The 19947-nt window shown below is 40.2% G+C and overlaps 1 protein-coding gene and 1 long non-coding RNA gene across 5 annotated transcripts in view; one reads left to right on the plus strand and one right to left on the minus strand.

Annotated features, from left to right (window-relative positions):
- Positions 1–19947, minus strand: part of LOC114152892 (glutamate receptor 1-like) — a 143931-nt gene that overhangs the window by 58140 nt on the left and 65844 nt on the right. For all 4 annotated transcript variants that reach the window (XM_028031025.1, XM_028031024.1, XM_028031026.1 and 1 more), the window contains exons 4-6: positions 12101–12285; positions 6321–6374; positions 4617–4775 (exon numbers count right to left, since the gene is read on the minus strand). In XM_028031025.1, coding sequence (XP_027886826.1) covers positions 4617–4775; positions 6321–6374; positions 12101–12285 — 398 coding nt within the window. The remainder of the gene's footprint in view (positions 1–4616; positions 4776–6320; positions 6375–12100; positions 12286–19947) is intronic.
- On the plus strand, positions 1388–19369 carry LOC114152894 (uncharacterized). The gene is made up of 3 exons (XR_003597237.1): positions 1388–1786; positions 5451–5453; positions 19337–19369. It is a non-coding gene; the product is annotated as an uncharacterized LOC114152894 (long non-coding RNA).

Genomic DNA, 19947 nt, shown 5'->3' on the forward strand with positions numbered 1-19947 from the left:
CCTTATTTGTGTCAGAAGAGATGTGTAACTGAATATGGTTTTTATAGTAGTGATCAAACAAGTCTTCTAAAATGTTCAATATTTTTGCAACAACCCTATTGTAGTCTTCATCTCCCAGTCTGTCATCTTCAGGTGAGGTGCTAAATTTGCATAAAGTGATTAAAATCTCCCTGAGAATGATGAGAGGAGCACATGAATGTTGATCGGTATGTTTACACTGAGGGTTTGATAAAACTCATAATTCCTTGTGTGAAGAAAAAGGTCATCAAAGTTTTGTGGTTTATCTAAGCAAGTCACTCCATTTTATTACCAAAAACCCTTACTTTGGTACACCATTTGGCGAAGTGGTTTAGTAAAATGTAACTTTGGAAATATGAGTCACATTGCCATATTCTTATCGGAGATAAAGATAGGTTAGGACTTTTTCTTTCTTTGTTCTAATTAATTTTAGACAGTCACTGTTAGATGTGTTTTGAGACACTGACCTCTAGGGCTCTCTTCATGAGAGAGCTCTTTCTTTGTGTTTCAGCTTTACCTGGCTGCCACAGGTGCAATGTGTTGGAGCTCGTCAGCCACCCCATAAAGAGCTACAACCAGAGATGTCAGGTCCCTTCCTTTTTCTCTGGGCCTTGATCTGATGTGATCTTGTCTGTGAGCTGATTGTTTGTGGAGACTTTGGATGGTTTTGCTGTGAGCATTTTTGTGAAGCATCAAGTAGTGATGGCCAAATGAAGCCTCATGAAGCAATGAAGCTTCCCGGTCCATTGCTTTGCTCAAAGGTTCTTTACTCGGTAGTTCATTCATTTCTCACTAGTGACATCTGCTGTTGAAACTGTGGCAGCCTTGTCACTCAGATATTCATATTTAAAAACTATTGGTAAATGCAATATTGTCACAAAGTTTTTGTCAAACTCGCGTTTAGTAACAGGAGAGTCAATTATTATTTAACGATTTAACTAATCCTTTTTAGTCATTAAAATAATTTGTAGTCAATCCTGGTACAGTGTTCTTTGAGTTTTGATTTGCCTCCTAAAAACTAAAATTCTTCAAAAGTTCTTTTTATTGGATTTCCATTGGCTCTCTGATCTGATCCCTTATATTTTTACTCATCAGCCAGAATTTTACTCTTCCAGCAGCTTTAAGTCTGTTTCTGCTGTGCAAGACTGATATATTTTTGCAGAACTAAGAAATAGTGTAAATTTCAAGAACGTGAGAATTTTTGAGGTGAAGGGTTTAATTATTTTTATTTAAGAATCTTGTGAGGAATCATCTCAAGTATTCTCAGATGTCAGATTTTTTTCTTCTTGTTGGCTCCTTTTCAATCAAGTTTATTAGTGTAGTACATTTCAGCAACAATGCAGTTTCAGAGTGCTTTACATAATAAAAAACACACAAATATAAAGTCACACAATATACCATTATCATCAATTGAGAAAACCGGTAACAAACATTACATTTTGATGAGTGCCATCATCAAAATCATTAATACATATGAACTATAAAAGGTTCCTTTTTATTTCGGCCACTGCTGAAGGCAAATACTCCTCTGATGCGATCAAATACAATAACCCATGAAACAGCGGCTCATCACGCTTTTATTTTGAAAACCGACACGCAAAATGAAGCAGTTACGTGACCCATGCAATGCGAGGCCTTGTTTGTTGCCAGTCACGTGGTTTTCAACAAGACGACACAAGCATCGAAGCGGGGCTTCATCGGACACACCCCCTTATTACTTGGTACAAGCCTCGAAGCCTGGATTCAGATAGCCCATCACTAGCATCAAGTGTATAACTAAAGTTTTGTTTTTATTCACAATGGAAGCTGGTAGGGGTTCTCTGCCATTTTGTTTAACTGTTTTCTCCTGTTTTTGGATAGTCAGGGAGTTCAGGTATTGTACTTTCTTTTCAGTTCTCTTCTAGAAAGTGTTTTTATTTTATAATTAAAAGGGGGATGTTTTGTTTGTTGTTTTGGCCTTGGAGACCCTGAAGCTTAAAGCTTCCCTGTGTTTGTTGTCTCACGTGATTGAAATTTTACTTGAATTGTAAATTAAACTCTATTTTACTACTGACACCAGCTGTTTAGGGTACTTTTTTTGTGTTACAGCCAGTGCCAGAATTTACCCTTAGTGGTCTGGGGGGAAGGGGGGAGGTTGTAATGTAATGTCCGGGATTATTTTTGAACAGTTTAATTTGGAGGAGTTTTTAGGTAATCCTACTGTACAACAGTTTGATGTCTGTAGAAAAGATGATTTACATGAAATTGCTTCATATTTTGGTATCCATGTGTCAAAGTCTTTGCTCAAAAGTGAACTAAAATCTCTTATCTTCAGTAGCTTGGTTGAAAAAGGAGTACTCTCAGTGGAAATGGATAAAGAGGACGCCTCCTTCTCTGAATCTGCTGATCAGCCTGAGGTCTGTGCTGAGGAGGGAGTGAAGACAGCACCTGTTGCTGCCAAGCCAGAGGGGGAAAAACCACCAACCTCTCTCTCACGGTTTGAGCCCTTCTCTATTGAGACCCCAAATCCCAGTGTTGAGGCACGTTTGAAGGTACATCTAGTTCGTCTAGAACTTGAAGCGAAAGAACGGGAACGGAAGGATGAATTTGAGTTCCAGCTTAAATGCCGAAGAATTGAAGCTGAAACTGCCATCAAAATGCGTCAGCTGGAGCTACAGTCTCATAAACTGACCACTGTTCTCACTACAGATTCTGGTGGAGATGAAGACGATGTCAGTATTTCCCCAGATAAATCTTCCTCTTCTGCAGCACCTTCCACGTTTGACATCAGCAAAAATATTGCCCTGGTCCCACCATTCCGAGAGACGGAGGTCGAGGCATGTTTTAATGCATTTGAACGCATTGCTGTTGCCCTTCACTGGCCCACAGAAGTCTGGTCCCTTTTGTTGCAGTGCAAACTGATTGGTAAGGCACAGGAAGTATGTGCAGCACTCACAATTGAAGACAGTCTTGTGTATGACAAAGTTAAAGCTGCCATACTCAGGGCATATGAGCTAGTGCCTGAAGCATACAGGCAGTGGTTCAGAGCCTTAAGAAAATCCACTGCACAAACATTTGTTGAATTTGCAAGGGAAAAATGAATGTTATTTGATAGATGGTGCCAGGCAACTAAAACTACTGATTTTACTTCACTATGTGAGTTGATATTGTTGGAGGAGTACAAAAACTGCCTTCCAGATCGTACAGTTTTGTACTTGAATGAGCAAGCTTCCACTTTACAAGAGGCAGCTGTACTGGCTGAAGAATTTGCCCTTACTCACAAAAATGTTTTTGTGTGTAAATCTGACCAACCATCTCGTGACAAGACATGGGAAGATGTTCCCCAAACTCAGGTTAAGAACACTCTACCTACAGTCACCTACTTAAAATAATGGCCAAAGTCATTTTTTGCCAAAAGTGATTTTTACAAAAAATATCTCTTTTTTTTTTTTTAATTGCCAAAAGATGAACTGTTGGTGGAAAAAAGATGAAAAAAAATCCCTTTTGGTAAATAAAATAAAATAAAGGCTTAGGCCATTATCTTAAAAACTTCATTTATTGTCAATCTTCTGAGAATTTGACCTTTGGGATAAATTTGCTGGGACGTCCAGATTGGAAGCTGTCTAAAATATTTTCCACTTGTGAATAATTCTTCTGTCTCTAGAATGGCAGACATGTTGAAATGATGAAAAAAACTTAAACTTTAGTGATGTACATTGTTAAGGAAAAATGATTAATTTTAGTGCTTAATACAGTTAATCTTACGACATGTGTAAAGGTATAGCCAACACTCTTATTTGGAACAGTTTTGTGTTGAGCATGTGGGAGCTGAATAGCAGACATTCAAACAAAGCAGGGGCCTCCCCCACAGACAGAGCAATAAAATTTACATTCCGATGGGGGAAGAGACTTTTTGGCGCCAGGGATCTCCCCGTATCAGACAGGGATGAGCACTAAGTGGTCCGCCCTTTTACTTAGACAAAAACCAGACACCTTTGCCGTAAATGAGGGGAGTTTCCAAGTTTCTCTGAGTCCCTACGGAGTTTCTAATAGGTTAAAGAACGGAACGCCTTGACTGCATATATTAAATAGGGAAACACCTCTTTAGTTTAAGATTCCGTGTTAGGAAAAAATCCAGAGAGAGAGAGACAGCGGCCGCTATTTTTTGCCTTTTTTGTCTTTGTTTTATGTTTGTTTGTCTTCCCCTTGTGTGTCTTTATTTTTATGATAAAAATGCATATCTCTGTACCTCTGCAGCTTTGTTAATTGATTCATGCGTTGCTTTGTGTGGGATTAAACTCTGTGATCTGTGACGCCAACACGCTTTGTTGTTGTTTCGTTTTAGCAGCACGCCGCCACTCGCCGAGGACTCGGAAGATTAAAGAGGAAAGAGCCAAACGTTTTGTCCAAAGCTAGCGTTATATTACCTCTTTTTTAACAACATGTTTGTGTTTTCTGCTTTAGCTTGTTTTCTTTTATAGTCTCTTCTGAAGACTAGTGGGCCTTGTAGGAACCAAATCCTAGTTCCATTTTTAGAGGTAAGGTGTTACTTAAATTAGTTAAACAGTACAAAGTTCCAAAATAGCTCGAACTATAAACCAGTCAGTGTGCATGTTCACCTTGAGCCTCTTTCGTGTCAGTTTGAGGTCTTTGCTGTCAAAGCCCATCCAGTCTTCATTGATTTTCTCCACAGCTCGACAGGTTCGGTTCACCAGCTGGAAGCCTGTCACATTTGGTGCCAACTTCTGAAACTCTGTGACGTTCAAGTCCAGAAAGCCCTGAGCAAAATACAGAGAAAGAATAAAAGGAACTCGATATCTGCAAGTTTCAGTGCCTCGCCTTTGCATTTAACAGACCCTGCACTCACTGAATGGAAATCAACTTATTATTCCTGAATAGAAAACAAGGAGCATGTTTCCTGTAAAGCAGTGGTCCCCAATTGGTACCAGGCCGGGCAAGAAATAATGAACTACTTCCGGATCTTTTATTATGAAAATCCTAAACCGGATTTTACCGGTTACGTCTTGCGCGTCAAAATTGAGCCAACTTGCAGCAGAATGAGTAACAAAACAACATCGGAGTACAGTGAACCCTCGCTATTTCGCGGTTCACCTTTCGCGGTCTAGCTGCTTCACGGATTTGCATCGTGCATTGTGTTCTGCATTCTGATTGGCTAAACAGTCTCTCCGCTTCTTCTCTACCTGTGTGTCAACAACGTTGCGGTTTAATATGTACACGTACGTAAAACAGCTTGCCATATTTAACATAATCGATGGTGGCATGTCGGTTTATAAGAATCTTTTTGCCCAGAAGAAAAAAGAGCGACAACAGCTACCGATAACTATGTTCTTCTCTTGAAAAAAAACACACCTGCACCGCGGGCTTTAGAAGAAAAAAAAAAAAAAAACACTATAGAGCGGAGTCAGGATGCAGCGGCTCAGTCAGAAGAGCAGTGAGTTACAATTTGTGCTACTGTACTTTTTTGTTGTTTTTTCATAATAATTTTTTATTTTCTTCCTTTCTAATCCAATGACTCAGGTCGCGGTGGGGCAGGGCTGATCTCCGCAATTCGGGCACGGGAATCCGCTTTCAGTTCATATTAAAATTATTTTACAGTACAGTAGTTATTTGTAAAAAAAAAAAAAAAGTTTATACAGTACTTTTTATTTGTTAAACAAATGTTTGGGTCTGTAAAGAGGTTTTGTTCTTTGGTTTCAATGTATTATGGAATATTTAATTGTATAATAATTGTAAAAAAAAAATAAAGGTTCCTACTTCGCGGATTTCGCCTATCACGGGTTGTTTTTGGAACGTAATTTTGGAAGGTAACCGCCGCGAAAAACGAGGGGCCACCACACCCCTGTGCTGTGGTGGCACAGGGGTTAAGCACAACCCACATATAGAAGCCTTAGTCCTCAATGCGGCTGTCGCAGGTTTGATTCCCATTGCCCACTTTCCTGTCAAATGAAGGCCCGTAGAGCCAATAAAACTTTTTAAAAAAAGTAATTTATGTCTTAAATATGTATATATATATATCGCATAAAACTCCCTGGATATTGGTCTTGATCTATTGACACTTCATCTCTTAACAGTTGGGAAAAAAAGCACATCTGTTCACATTCTCATCTGAATAAATAAAATCAGAATATTTAGTACATTTCATTCATCTTAATAGTAGAAATGCCCTAAAAATGTATTTATATCCGGCCCCTTAAACTGGGAACAATTTCCCCCTCACTGGAAACCAATTTTCTTCACTCTTACACTAACCGTCTGCTGGTTTATACGTATTCATCAATGGCTTTTTAGAAAATCTGACTCACCAAGTTGGCCAGGATGTAATGGTAGTTCTTCAAGTTTCTCTTTTGAGCTGCAATCTGAAAAGACAGAATTCCATCGTATTTGATCTGTTAATTATTTTCCTGATATGTTTAATCATGATAAATAGCATCCGTCACACATTAATCACAATCATCAGTCCTTCAACATCATCAAAAAGAGATGGCAAGAAAGCAGGAGGGTACCCTTAGATTTCTGAGGTAAGGTGTTACTAACAGATGATGCTAGAGGACGTTTGAAGATGCAGAAAAAATGTTTTTTAAGGAGAAGGAAGAGCAGGAGGCATCAGAAAGAGGACGAGAGGAGGAGAAAGAAGCAGGTGTTAGTCATTTCTTTCCTCTGTGGTCCAACTTTTAATGAGCATCAGTCAGTAAACGTTCAGGAGCACAGCTGCTCAATTTTGAAGGAGGAAGCTGTTGGAACCGCCCTCCGCTTTCTCCTCCATCTTCCACTTCCTTCATTCCCTCTGCTGTAATTTGAGTTTTATCCTGAAAAAGGATAAAAGCAATCAAATCACATCAGAGCCTGTGAAGGCTTCCCAACCATTTCAGCTTCTGTTTCTTCACCCTTTATGGAATGGCATCGATTTGTTTGTCCCAATATTTCAAACAGCAAATTAGTGATGTCACCATATTTCAGGCCTAAACCTCGGAGACGAGAACAGTTTAGAGTCAACTTTAAATCTCTGTTCTGAAATGCTTTTCCTAAGTCTTTTTGGGATGCAGTTACTGCAAGATCAAACTTTGCTTTTCTTTAACCAACTATTTCCAAGTTACCTTTAGGATTAATGTTTCCAGATTATTGCAAAATAAAGTTTAAGAAAAGAAAAGAAAGGCTCAGTTTCAGAGAGAACTCTGAAACTAAGTGAAGGATTTTGGAGGTTACTTCTGGAGAAGCCAAGATCAAAACAGAAATAACCCAAATGACACAATTAGAATAAAACTTTATTTGATAAGTGATTTTTTAATTAAAGTGTTTATTTTTGTTGCAAAGTATTTTAATAAAACAATTCATAATGTTGCCCTGTAGTTGAAGAACTAGATTCCTATTTGTTTTGATCAAGCTTCAAAAACAAAGTAAGGAAGATATTTTCTGTCATCTATGGAGATTAATGAATGTATATCAATAAATCCCAATAATTAGTCAGATTTCCTCTGGACTGACAAGCCTCTGCCCAAAATTTGGCACTGAGTTTGATATTTTACTGTGTTATCCTTAGCAGCAGATGGTCGGACATTTGACTGATATGTCTAAAACTTCCAGAGAATGACCTGTCTCGGAAAGATTTTTGTTTAATATGTCTTACGGACTTTAAATTTTTTCAACATTTTATTGTTTGAGATTTTTATTCATCAATACATAACATTGTTTTGATATACCAACAGTGAACCATCAGCTTAAGCCACTTGAGACTTAACTCACAACTAAACTGAATGAATCAAGCTGACGCCAAGTGGTACAGCATCTGATAATTCGAACAAAGCTAAACTAAATCACTGAAGCCAGAAGAAGCAGTTGAAGGATCAGAACAGCACCTGGCTCTCAGGTTAGTCTCAGGTCAATGGAAACAAACTAACAACTGGTTTTAGGTTAGAGATTGTGCTGAAAAGGTTTTATTTTCCTAAAAAATATACAAATAAAATATTTTTTTGTCTTGTTTCTCCTGCTCTCTCTTCTTATCTGTCTTCTGTGCTTATTCTTGTAAATTTGAAAAAAACAAAATCATCTTTGCACTTGCTCTTTCTTTCTTCCCTTCCCTCTTTCTTACTTTCTCACTGTTGCCAGTCAATTATTGCTGAACCCGACATCAAAGAGCTCTGTTAAAAGCAAAACAGCTGCAGAGCACAAATGTTCAGCGTCTCTGATCAGTGAGCAGATAGTGGATCCAACAACCGGGACAATCATCATCTACCTAAATGTCTGTGTGCACTGGGATGTTGGTCAGTGATATAAATTTCACACAAGCCCGCACTTGTGTGAGATAAAAAGACACTCTCCACAAACATGGAGTAAAACTGCCTATGGGGACATATCTGAATGTGAATGAGCACAATCTGCTGGAAAGGGACATCAGTGTCAAACCCAATGAATTCCATTTGTAAAGAATACTATGAATACTATGATGGAGAGACATAGTTCACACTCAATGAACGTCTCATTCAGTGTGGAGCTACTTCCTTCTTGAATGTCTGATATCCTTATGATGTTCACACCTTGCTGTTACCAAATCCTGCTCTCCCAGAAAAGGAGACAATGGTCCACTGCTCTCTCCAGATCCAGCTCTACTTAATTTCCAAGGTGACTCGACAACCACTCAACCATATTCATGTTCCTAGGGTTTCCCAAGTAACTATTTCAGACCTTCTGCTTCCTAAAAAAACACTAATTGACCAATTTCTGTCTGCAACAGTACAGCCACCTCACATCACCTTGGCAGATGTCAGATGTACATGGGAGACCGGACAGTGACTTTACACTAGGAGTACTAGGTTTTCGATTTCTCCCCAGACTTACTGAAACAGTGCCAAAAGAACCTGAGTCCAAACTGACGACTCTGATGGCTCAAATTAGCATCCATTCTTCAGTTGTAAATGTGGTCGTTGACCGTCATGCCAGAAGGTAGGAGTGTGAATAGTCCATGTTGGGGGTGGGTATCTATGATACCAACAGGAGATCAGATCTCCTGTAGGTAATGCTCTTCAGTCTACTTTTGAAGCATACATGAAGTGTTTTTGGAGAGATGTGACCTTTTGCAGCTGATCCATGATGTTGTGCTGCATTATCCAGTCTAAGTCGAAGTCTAAGTCTAAGGAACAATTGTGCAACTGTGAGATGCGTTGAGGCCATTACCAGGGTACTTATAAGGTAATGGCCTTATTTACAGAACAAAAGCAATCCTTCAGGTCATTTGGCCTATCTCTAGACTGCATAGGTAAATGTCAAAATGGACTAACTCCAGCACTTCTAGTGTATTTAGCAAGTTAGCCAAGAGGCTCCTATTTGAAGGAGAAGAATTGTCCACATTCCCTCTTAAAGAAGCACAAAGACGACCAGCTGTGAACATCAGAATCAAGTGTATTTGTTTGTCTTGCAGCTCTCTCCCTCTGAGATCTTTCTGGGTTTAGTTTCTAGTTCAGTTCATAGCTGCAGAGATGTCCTCACTCATTTCTTAAGCAACTATCTACAGCACTGAATCATTTCAAAGTAAACATCAGCTCCACTTGCCTAATCTGAAAGGAAATATTGTTCCTTTCCTAGTCAGCCTTATTTACTGTGTTGTGATGTAGTTTCAGAGAGTGGTTGCTTGTTTGGACAGTACTGTCAAACTGACACCAGCACTAATGGGCTCTTAGCAACTGGCAGACAGCAGCTGCTCTCCAAAGGAAGAAACGATGATAAATAGTCTCCAGTACAGCTGCTTTGAGGCTAAAATAAAAAAATAAATGGTCAGTTTTTACCACATAGTGACAATACAGCAGGAAAGCCTGCTATTGTTTTTCAGGCCTGTTCTGGCTAACAGTCTTTTTTAAAAAATCATTTAATTTGATGCCTAATTAATCTTTGTCTGCCATCTTGTTATTACAGCCTGGACTGCTGCATATTAACGCCTCCTCTCATTCTGGTTTTGCATCTGGGTCAGCAGATTATTGCTGCATCGATTTGTTTGCATATACTTACATTTATCTTTTCACTACGGAGATTCCAAAAGAGTGAGCCAAATACAAACTATCCATCCAGCCATAGTCTTTACCCGCCTGGCCTTGCAGGTTCTTCCCTATCTCAAGCAGTCATTGGTTGAGAGGTAAGGTAAACTATGCACTGCTTTTTCCATGACAAATGTGTCCAAATCTTTGTCACTGTTCTGCTAATGTAAAAAAACAACAACACAATTTTCAATTGCAGTGTGTTCAATAAATAAAATATGTAATTAAAATCACGTGTGAATAACCTTGTTCACCTGATAAGTCATTAAAAATCATGGCACAGAAGGATGTAAACAATTACGTGAGATTTAGTCATGATTTAGCCAGTCATAATTCACTGATAAATGAGGCACTCCCTCGTCTATCAGTCATCAAAACAACATCTTATTCAGGGCCTGGAGTGACAGTCCTCTTACATCTGGGAGCAACTATCTATACAGTGTTTTGAGGAAAATTGCAGTAGGCGATTTGACAGAAGAACTATGGATTCAACACTTTCTAATGACAGACAATTTTTTATAAATTGTGTGATGCTCTGAGATCTCTGGTGGAGTCAGTTGTTCATTATCCAAAATAACCAAAAACAAACCATCATCCTCCTACTACTTACTGCTGTGTTTCTTCACGGTTTATGACAGTAGTTAACATCTGGCTGTTGATCATGTGACTCATGGGATTCGAAAAAAGTGTTTCCAAAAAAAACCACCTCAGGTCAAAACAAATACTTTTTTTTAATCAAAAAACTATTTTTCTCTAAATTGGCGTGTTTTCTTTCAGTGAATTTATTTTCGTAATTTAAATTTCATGGTTAGTAAAAACCCAGTTACTTTCGACCCAGCATCAAGCAAGCGTTAGCCCTTGGACAGACTATCTTATTGTATAATAGTTTGGCATATAAAAAGGCAGAAATGCCAAATCATCAGCAAGGGCCGGCCCAAAGCAATAGCAAACTAAGCAACCGTTTAGGGCCCCATGGAGGCTTGGGCCGGCCCTGTCATCAGCCCTCCACCACTGACAGTTTGTATGAACTCTTTCTACTCACATGCTGCTTTGGATTTTCTCCAAATATGGTGCAGTACATTATGACCAAAAACCCCTAACCTAACATATAATATGCAAACTTAATATGCAAAGTCCAGCAGAGAATGAGCTGTTGGAGGTTTTGCTATTAATCTGACATTTGCATGTTCTGAATTCACAGTGACTTTGCTGGGAGCACTGGGAACATTGGCAATTGAAACCTTTTTGTTTGGAATATTTTCCAGATTAATGTTTACACATTAACTGCTTTTCCAAGGTCTTTGTTCATGTCCTCAGAATGTGAAAGTACATTTAATTAGAAGAACCTGGTGGCTACTTTCATTGTTAATCATTGTTGAAGCACCAAGAGATGAACTTAAATAATGACAGAATGAACTGTGTTGCAAGTTTTTCTAAAATGGAAGTTAGAGTAAATTCATTTCAAAACTTATAGATCACAACAGTTTTATTATGCCTTTTAGTCATTTTTTATTATGACTGTATATCTGATTAGTACCATACAAATAATGTCATTAAAATTTAATCCTTAATGTGTTGATTATCATAATTAAAATACAATTTAATGGAGTGTCTCTATTTTTAGTTATGTTCTCAACTGAGTCACTCTGTTTTCAATGTAATTCAACATATACTTTTTCGGTTTTTAGCCAATGAGACCATTGCTTTTCCATGAATTCGTGTACTTCACCACATACTCTAGACAAAGTGCTTTTTGGAAGAACTTGTTTTAAAAAATTATGCATTTTAATTCTGCGTGATGGCAGAGATTCTTGTTCTACTAGCTCTTTGCATTCTGTTTACTGATCTAGGAGCTGTCCTCTCCCTTTCATATCATTCATGGATGCTAAGGTCTGAATATAATCTGTAGCTAACTTCTGATAAATGAACAAGCACCTTTACATGACATTACAAAGGTTTATTCCAAAGTTTCTCAGTTAACAGCAATCAGATAAAGGGTTCAAACTTGAAATTACATCGACCCACAAGTAAACCAATGTGTTAATCAGTGAGTCTTTTACCAAGTTGAGGATGTTGTTCAATCGTTCCAGTTCACAGTCAATGATGATATGAAAGTCCTCCTTGTAGTCAAGATCGGCCAGGAGTTTGATGAAGGTCTTTTCCGTCATTGTGTCCAAGTTAGCGGAGGTAACCTGCCAACTGCGCTCTGCTGCTGTATCAAGGATCCTCTGCAGCACTGTCAGACCTGAAAATGACTAAATTAATCAATTGACCCGCAAATATGAAAAAGGGTTCAAAGAACTGTTACATTGTTTCTGCTTTTCCAAGAATAGATTTCTTGATTGAAACTTGATAGATTATAATGTATGCTACAAAAACCAAACATTTTAAATTATTCCCCTCTTTATATCATCAGTATCTGAAATTATTTGTAGTGTATCCCACAGATCAGCCTATGGTATTCTGATCCTCTGGTATCTGCAAATTCCCTGTTGGTCTGTTTGTTTCAGAATCACACATAATTTCTTTGCAGATGATATTCAACCGTCTCTAGAAGAAGCATCAGTAGGTTCTCTAGAAAGCCTACTGATGCAAGAATCTTCTCTTGCTGTCCAATTTGTCCAATTGTGTGTAACATCCATCCATCCATCCATCCATTTTCTTACACCCTTATCCCATTGGGGTGAGGAGGGGTGCTGGTGCCTATCTCCAGGTGTCAACGGGCGAAAGGCGGGGTCACCCTGGACAGGTCGCGAGTCCATCGCAGTGTGTGTAACCTTAATTTAATTTAAATTTTCAAATTTAGGGCGTGCTGTGGTGGCGCAGGGGGTTAGCACGCCCCACGTTTGGAGGCCTCAGTCCTTGACGCGGATGTCGCAGGTTCGAGTCCCGGTCCCGACGACCTTTACCGCATTGTCTTACCCCCTCTCCTCACCCTCCTTCCTGTCTGCCTACTGTACAAAAAATATGAGCCACTAGTGCCCCAAAAACTCTTCGGAGAAAAAAAATGGAAAAAAAAAAAAAGTTCAAATTTAGTTTGAACCTGCAAATTTTAGCTCAGTCTCATAAGCTCCAGTCTTAGTGCTATTAATTATCTCATATGCAAGAGCCATTATTGAAGTGGTAGATCCAAGTTATTGCTCAGTCATGTTCATTTTATTATGCTCATTGAGAAAAGTCCTTCTAACCAAGAAGGACTCTAACCATAACTTCTGTTTATTTTTTCATTTACATTCCATGCATCCTTGTTTAGTTTAGTATTGCTTCTTTGTTTTGTCATTGTTAGCTTGCTTGGGTTCTGTTTTTGCTATTTATGTAAAGCATTATCATTCACTACGTGAGTGTTTTACATAAAGGTTTATTTGTTATTTGGTTGATTTTCTTTTTGAATATTCCCAAACTGGGATTAATACGCAGCGCAAAACAACCCAGGTCACTCAGAGTAAAATCATTCATCATGAAATGGATTAAATTAATTACGAACATCTGACTTCACAGATTTACTGACTTTTGACTTTGCAGATTTCAGTTTTTGATATTGTTATTTAATCACATTCCTTTTGCTTTGATGTGGATCTGAACAGTTTAAGTAAAAACTGTTCTGATGACATCCCTCTATCCATCTATTTTCTTCTGCTTATCCCAGAAGGGATCGCAAGGCTTGAAGTTCCAGGAAGAAAAACCTGACATTTTCTTTTTAGCGACATTCTCCAACTCATTTGGCAGATCCCAAGGTATTGCACAACAGAGTACCTCCATTGCGTTTTGGGTTTGTCTCCTGGTCTCCCACAGGAATCCAGAACAAACATCTTTTTGAATTACATGCCAGCAGAGTAGAAGGTGGGGACATGTTTAATTTCTTTATCAGAATCTATCTTTAGTTTAATCAATTTGTAAAACCTGAATAATAAAGAATTGATTCATGATGTTGAATGAAAAGTTTCATCAGTTTCATGAAATGAAAAGTTTCACCATAATTTTTCACCAGAAAAATCACCAGTCGTTTTTATGGTGCTGTTTTTATAGCTTGTACAGTACAGGTTTTATATTTTGGTGGTCTTCATTTTTAACCATGTTGGCAGCTTTCACCCTTATATATCTATTTGCATATCACAGAGTTTTTAATGTGAAGCTGAGTAGGGACTGGCTCATCAAACCGAATGCTGAGCAATTCCTCCTCCATTTTTAAAAAGGGAGACCGACTTGTGATATTTGCCGTGTGCCTCAGGCTGGAGCTGACCCTGAATGAAATTCTAGAAGGCAGTTTCTTCACACCAAAGGGCAGCAGACATGCTTTGTTTTCTTTCGGGAAGTTAGCTCTTACTGAGAAATATAAATAAACTGCTAAACTGATAAACTAAGTTCTATCAGTCCAAGTTTTTCAACTTTTCTGCCTCCTTATCTGAGCTGAGATCAATAAAGGAAAAGAAAAAAACATTCACTTGAACACATTTAGAACATCAGAAGTAATGGATGTTCTAAATGTTGAGCATCCATCCATGTTGAGCATGTAGGGTATATTCAAATCTTTAGATCTTAAATCTTTAAAAAAAAATAAGAGACGCAAGTAAACAGGTGGACTAGCACATCAACAACGTGCACAATGAGTAAAGTTGAACATTAAATCAATGTATAAGTAACTACCTAAGTAACTATACATACATTTATACCAAAAACACATCAAGTACCCATCAGCTGCTTCAGGAGTCCCACAGGCCAAAAAGGCCCGATAGGACTCCTTCTTCAGCCTGACGGCATCCCTCACCGAAGGTGTCCACCAACGAGTTCGAGGGTTGGCGCCGCAACAGGCACTGACAACCTTGCGGCCACAGCTCTGATCAGCTGCCTCGACAATGGAGGCACGGAACATGGTCCACTCAGACTCCATGTCCCCCACCTCCCCCGGGACGTGTTCGAAGTTTTGCTGGAGATGGGAGTTAAAGCTCCGTCTCACAGGGGATTCCGCCAGACGTTCCCAGCAGACCCTCACAACACATTTGGGCCTGCCAGGTCTGACCAGCTTCCTCCCCCACCACCGGAGCCAACTTGTTAGAATAATTATCTAAGTTCATTTACTTGTGAGTTTATTTGAAAGGTTATGTTTTCATATTATTATTTGATGTTACTTGACTTCTTTTCTTCTGTGAAATACTATTAACCATTTGTAGGATGTTTGCCTGGAGGCTAGAGACTTTGCACATTCCTGTGTTATCAGCTCCATCTGCAACTGATTAGTTGTGGTCAGCCATGCCCTTTTAACCCTCCTGTTGTCCTCGGGCCAAAATGACCCGCCACTGTGTTAAAACCCCCCCAAAAATCCACTAAATGTTATTTTTTTAACTTGAGATTTTAAGACTTTTCCTAGATTGGCCAAAACAATAGAAAAAGTTAAATGTTGCTTTTATTCACATTTCCATGTAAGCTGTACAAAAAGGAGGTACAAAGATGGTCTTCAGGTCAAAATGACCCGTGAGGCAAATAGAGTTGAAATCAAGGTTATCAGAGTTATTTACAAACCACAGAATGTTACAAAGTTTTAGATGTGTCTCAGATCAATCAGTAGCAGAAGTAAACAAGGCAAATCAGGTGACGTTCTCGCAGACTTCAGAAGACCACCTGTTATTTGCAGAGGTTATAAAGGTCCTGCATAACAGGACCCTGAATTGTGTCTGTGCTGAAGCCATGAGTGTGCGTTACAACACTGAAGAGGCTTTAGAGGTGATTTTCTCACAAGTCCAGCAAGACAACTCTGATTCAGAAGAGGAAGTAGAGTATGTATCCGAAGAAGAAGATGGAGAGGAATACAACCCAGAGCAGGATGAATCATCTTCAGAAGAAGAAGAAAACCCTGAAGCTGAAAGTGAGACTTTCCTTTCAAAAAATGGCAAAATAACATGGTCCTCAGCGGCATATGACCAACACGGCAGGCATGCAGAACACAACATTATAAAGATGACCCCAGGACCCACAAGGTATGCTGTTTCTCATGCCCATGATATTGTTTTTACATTCTACCTGTTTATCACACCAGCAATAGAAAAAATAATCCTGGAGATGACAAATCTGGAGGGTTTTCGCAAATATGGAGACAGCTGGAAAAAGATGGATGAGATTGACCTCCAGGCCTATTTAGGGCTGCTAATCCTAGCAGGTGTATACAGGTCCCGAGGTGAGGCTGCAGCTAGCCTATGGGATGCAGAGAATGGAAGGCCAATTTTCCGAGCCACAATGCCACTCAAAGTCTTTCACACCTACTCAAGACTGATACGATTTGATGACCGTGACCAATTGTTCACTGGAGAAAAGTAAAAGAAAATGAGTCATTGAGATGAATAAAAATGCATTCGAAACTTCTTTTTGCACATTTTTTTCTTTTCTTAAGCTATAGAAATTCAAGTGGAGAAGGAAAACTCAAGTATTCACACATTTTGTGGTGAATTACAATATACAAGATGAAATTTGGTGTTTAAAATTCAATTAAGCTGCTTATATTGGGGGTTTAGTGAAGACGGGTCAGTTTGACCCAGAGGACACAGGGTGTATACAGAAAATGAGGTCAACTCGAGGGTTAAGGGCATGCCCACAGAAGGTTTCAGAGCACCCTGTAGAAAAAGGTCATTGGTCAAATTCTTTGTGTGACTATGTGAGAAGGCCCAACCTCCTTCCTTGTATTTTCTAATAAAGCCAAATGCAGAGAAAGATCTGGCAGAGTTGATCCCAGACAGTGTTTTACAGCGATTTGTCGCGTCTTGGATCTTCCCTCGTTTCTGCAGAAAAGACAATGGCCTTGGTCTGAATCTTTGCTAGATAGGAATGAAAATAAACCTATCACAACTCACCACCAGGTAGTGGTCAGTGGACAGCTCCGCACCTCTCTCACCCGAGTGTCCAAGACATACAGCCGCAGATCCGATGAAACGATGACAAAGTCGATCATCGAACTGCAGCCTAGGTGTCCTGGTGCCAAGTGCACATATGGACACCCTTATGCTTGAACATGGTGTTCGTTATGGACAATCCATGGCGAGCACAGAAGTCCAACAACAGAACACCGCTCGAGTTAAGATCGGCGGGGGGGGCGTTCCTCCCAACCACGCCCCTCCAGGTCTCACTGCCATTGCCCACATGAGCGTTGAAGTCCCCCAGCAGAACAAGGGAGTCCCCAGGAGGAGCACTCTCCAGTACCCCCTCTAAGGACTCCAAAAAGGGTGGGTAAACTGAACTGTCGTTCGGCACATAAGCACAAACGACAGTCAGGACCCGTCCCCCCACCCATAGGCGGATGGAGGCTACCCTCTCGTTCACCGGGGTAAACCCCAAAGTACAGGCGCCGAGATGGGGAGCGACAAGTATGCCCACTCCTGCCCGACACCTCTCACCTTGGGCAACTCCAGAGTGGAAGTATGTCCAGCCCCTCTCAAGGAGACTGGTTCCAGAACCAGAGCCATGCGTCGAGCTGAGACCGACTATTTCATTAGCTCTGGCTCCTTCCCCACCAGAGAGATGACATTCCACGTCCCAAGAGCCAGCTTCTGCAACTGAGGATCGGACCGCCACCCATCACACAATGCACCCAACGCCTTTGGCCCCTTTCATGGGTGGTGGGCCCATGGGAAGGGGGCCCCTGTTTCCTCTTCGTGCTAAGCCAGGCCGAGCTCCATGGGAAAAAGCCCGGCCACCAGACGCTCGCCGTCATGCCCCCCCTCCAGGCCTGGCTCCAGAGTGGGGCCCTGGTGACCCGCGTCCGGGCAAGGGAACACGAAGTCCAATGGTGCCGTTCATCATTGGGGTCTGATGGGTACCGGCGGGCGAAGCGGCATGCGGCTCGGGTGGTTGCTGAGACAAAAACTCGGGCATGGGAGGAGTTTGGAGAGGCCATAGAGAAAGACTTCCGTACGGCTTCGAGTCGATTCTGGTCCACCATCCGGTGTCTCAGGGGGGCGAAGCAGTACGGCACCAACACTGTTTATAGTGGGGATGGTGTGCTGCTGACCTCTACTCGGGACGCTGTGGGCCGGTGGGCAGAGTACTTCAAAGACCTCCTCAATCCCACGTACATGCCTTCCATTGAGGAAGCTGAGCCTGGGGACTCTGGGTTGGGCTATACAATCTCTGGGGACGAGGTCGCTGAGGTGGTTAAAAAGCTCCTCGGTGGCAAGGCTCCGGGGGTGGATGAGATCCGCCCGGAGTTCCTTAAGGCTCTGGATGTTGTAGGGTTGTGTTGGCTGACGCGACTCTGCAATATTGCATGGACATCTGGGGCAGTTCCCCTGGATTGGCAGACCGGGGTGGTGGTCTCCCTGTTTAAAAAGGGGGACTGGAGGGTGTGCTCCAATTACAGAGGGGTCACACTCTTAAGCCTCCCTGGCAAGGTCTATTCAGGGGTCTTGGAGAGGAGGGTCCGTCGGATAGTCGAACCTCGGATTCAGGAAGAGCAGTGTGGTTTTCGTCCTGGTCGTGGAACACTGGACCAGCTCTACACCCTCGGCAGTAGTGATGGGGAAATGAGGCGTCATGTATTGTTTCGACCCATAGCAAAACTGTATTGATACTGCGTCAATACTGTGTCACTGAATACTGACACCTGCTGGACAATAAAAATCCCTACAGGCAACGCAGTTCACAGACTGATTTGATGACTTAGTCTACACAATAAGATTTAAAGTCATTTTATTTTATTGTATATTATATATTGTATTATGTCATATCTTCAGTTAAAATCAAAATATATTTGATATTCTTCGATAGTCAATAAATAATGTGAACATGTACCAAGTGATGAAAATGAAAGTGAACGTGTTTGGAATGAGGATGCTTGTGGACTGTTTTTTTCCCCCCACAAATTTTCATAAAAAAAAAAAAAAGTTTTTCTAATATTTTGAAATTTAGTCTGGTCCGTTTTTTTGACACAACTTCTCTTGCTGTTGAACAAAAATTAAGTAAACAATACATTTATATAAAATAATTCATAAAAAGCAACTGAGTAATTTGTAGAATGGCTGTATACCTGAGTTTATCCAGGTGTATCTGCGACTTCATTCTGATGCACTATGCCTCAGTATTGAGGTGAATTTATTTAAATAAAACAGATTTTAGTGACACTGTATATTGTTCACATAACGTACATTTTTTCTTTTATATTTTGTACGCTGATCTTTATGGATGTGTTTTGCTGGAAATGTCTTTTTTGTATTTATTTATAGTGGGATTGTCTTTATTTTCCTTTTTTCTGCCTGTAGATTTTTATTTTTGGAGGGTAATTTAAGAATAAAATTATGAAATGTATAATTTCAAAGGAGAAACTATGGAAGCCCATTTCCACCACTCTGTTAAAAAAAAATTATCTCATTATAATGAGATACTATCTCATTATTTTGAGATACTATCTCATTATAACGAGATAATTTTTTTTAACAGAGTGGCAGAAACGGGCTTCCATAGTAACGGGCTTCCATAAGAAACATATGCAAAACTTAACCTGCAGAACATAATATGAAAGTAAACTAAGAGTCAATTTCAGCTGAATTTGGATTCAGATAGATCGAGTAGAAACTGAAAAGAACCGGATGAAACAACTACTAAGTGACAACCAATACCTTATTTTCTGACGTAAGATTAAAATGGTCCCAAACTACGAAACCTTTCGTTTGCCTTGAGGCTGCTCCATAGTTGACGCTGTACCGTAAAAGATCAAGAATTATTTTGGCAAATGAATCCAAGTGCATCCCGTTGACAGATTCACTTCTATATATACACAGTTTGGCGCACCAGTGTCATTTCGACACAATTCCTGTATCGGTCACGTGACTTGCTGAAAACAATACGGGCACCGACGCGGGTTTTGGTCTATGAGCTTGACACATGCGCCGACGCATTGGTGTTGCCGGACCCATCACTACTCGGCAGG

This window comes from Xiphophorus couchianus, chromosome 11, assembly GCF_001444195.1.
Source record: "Xiphophorus couchianus chromosome 11, X_couchianus-1.0, whole genome shotgun sequence".
Taxonomy (NCBI): Eukaryota; Metazoa; Chordata; class Actinopteri; order Cyprinodontiformes; family Poeciliidae; genus Xiphophorus; species Xiphophorus couchianus.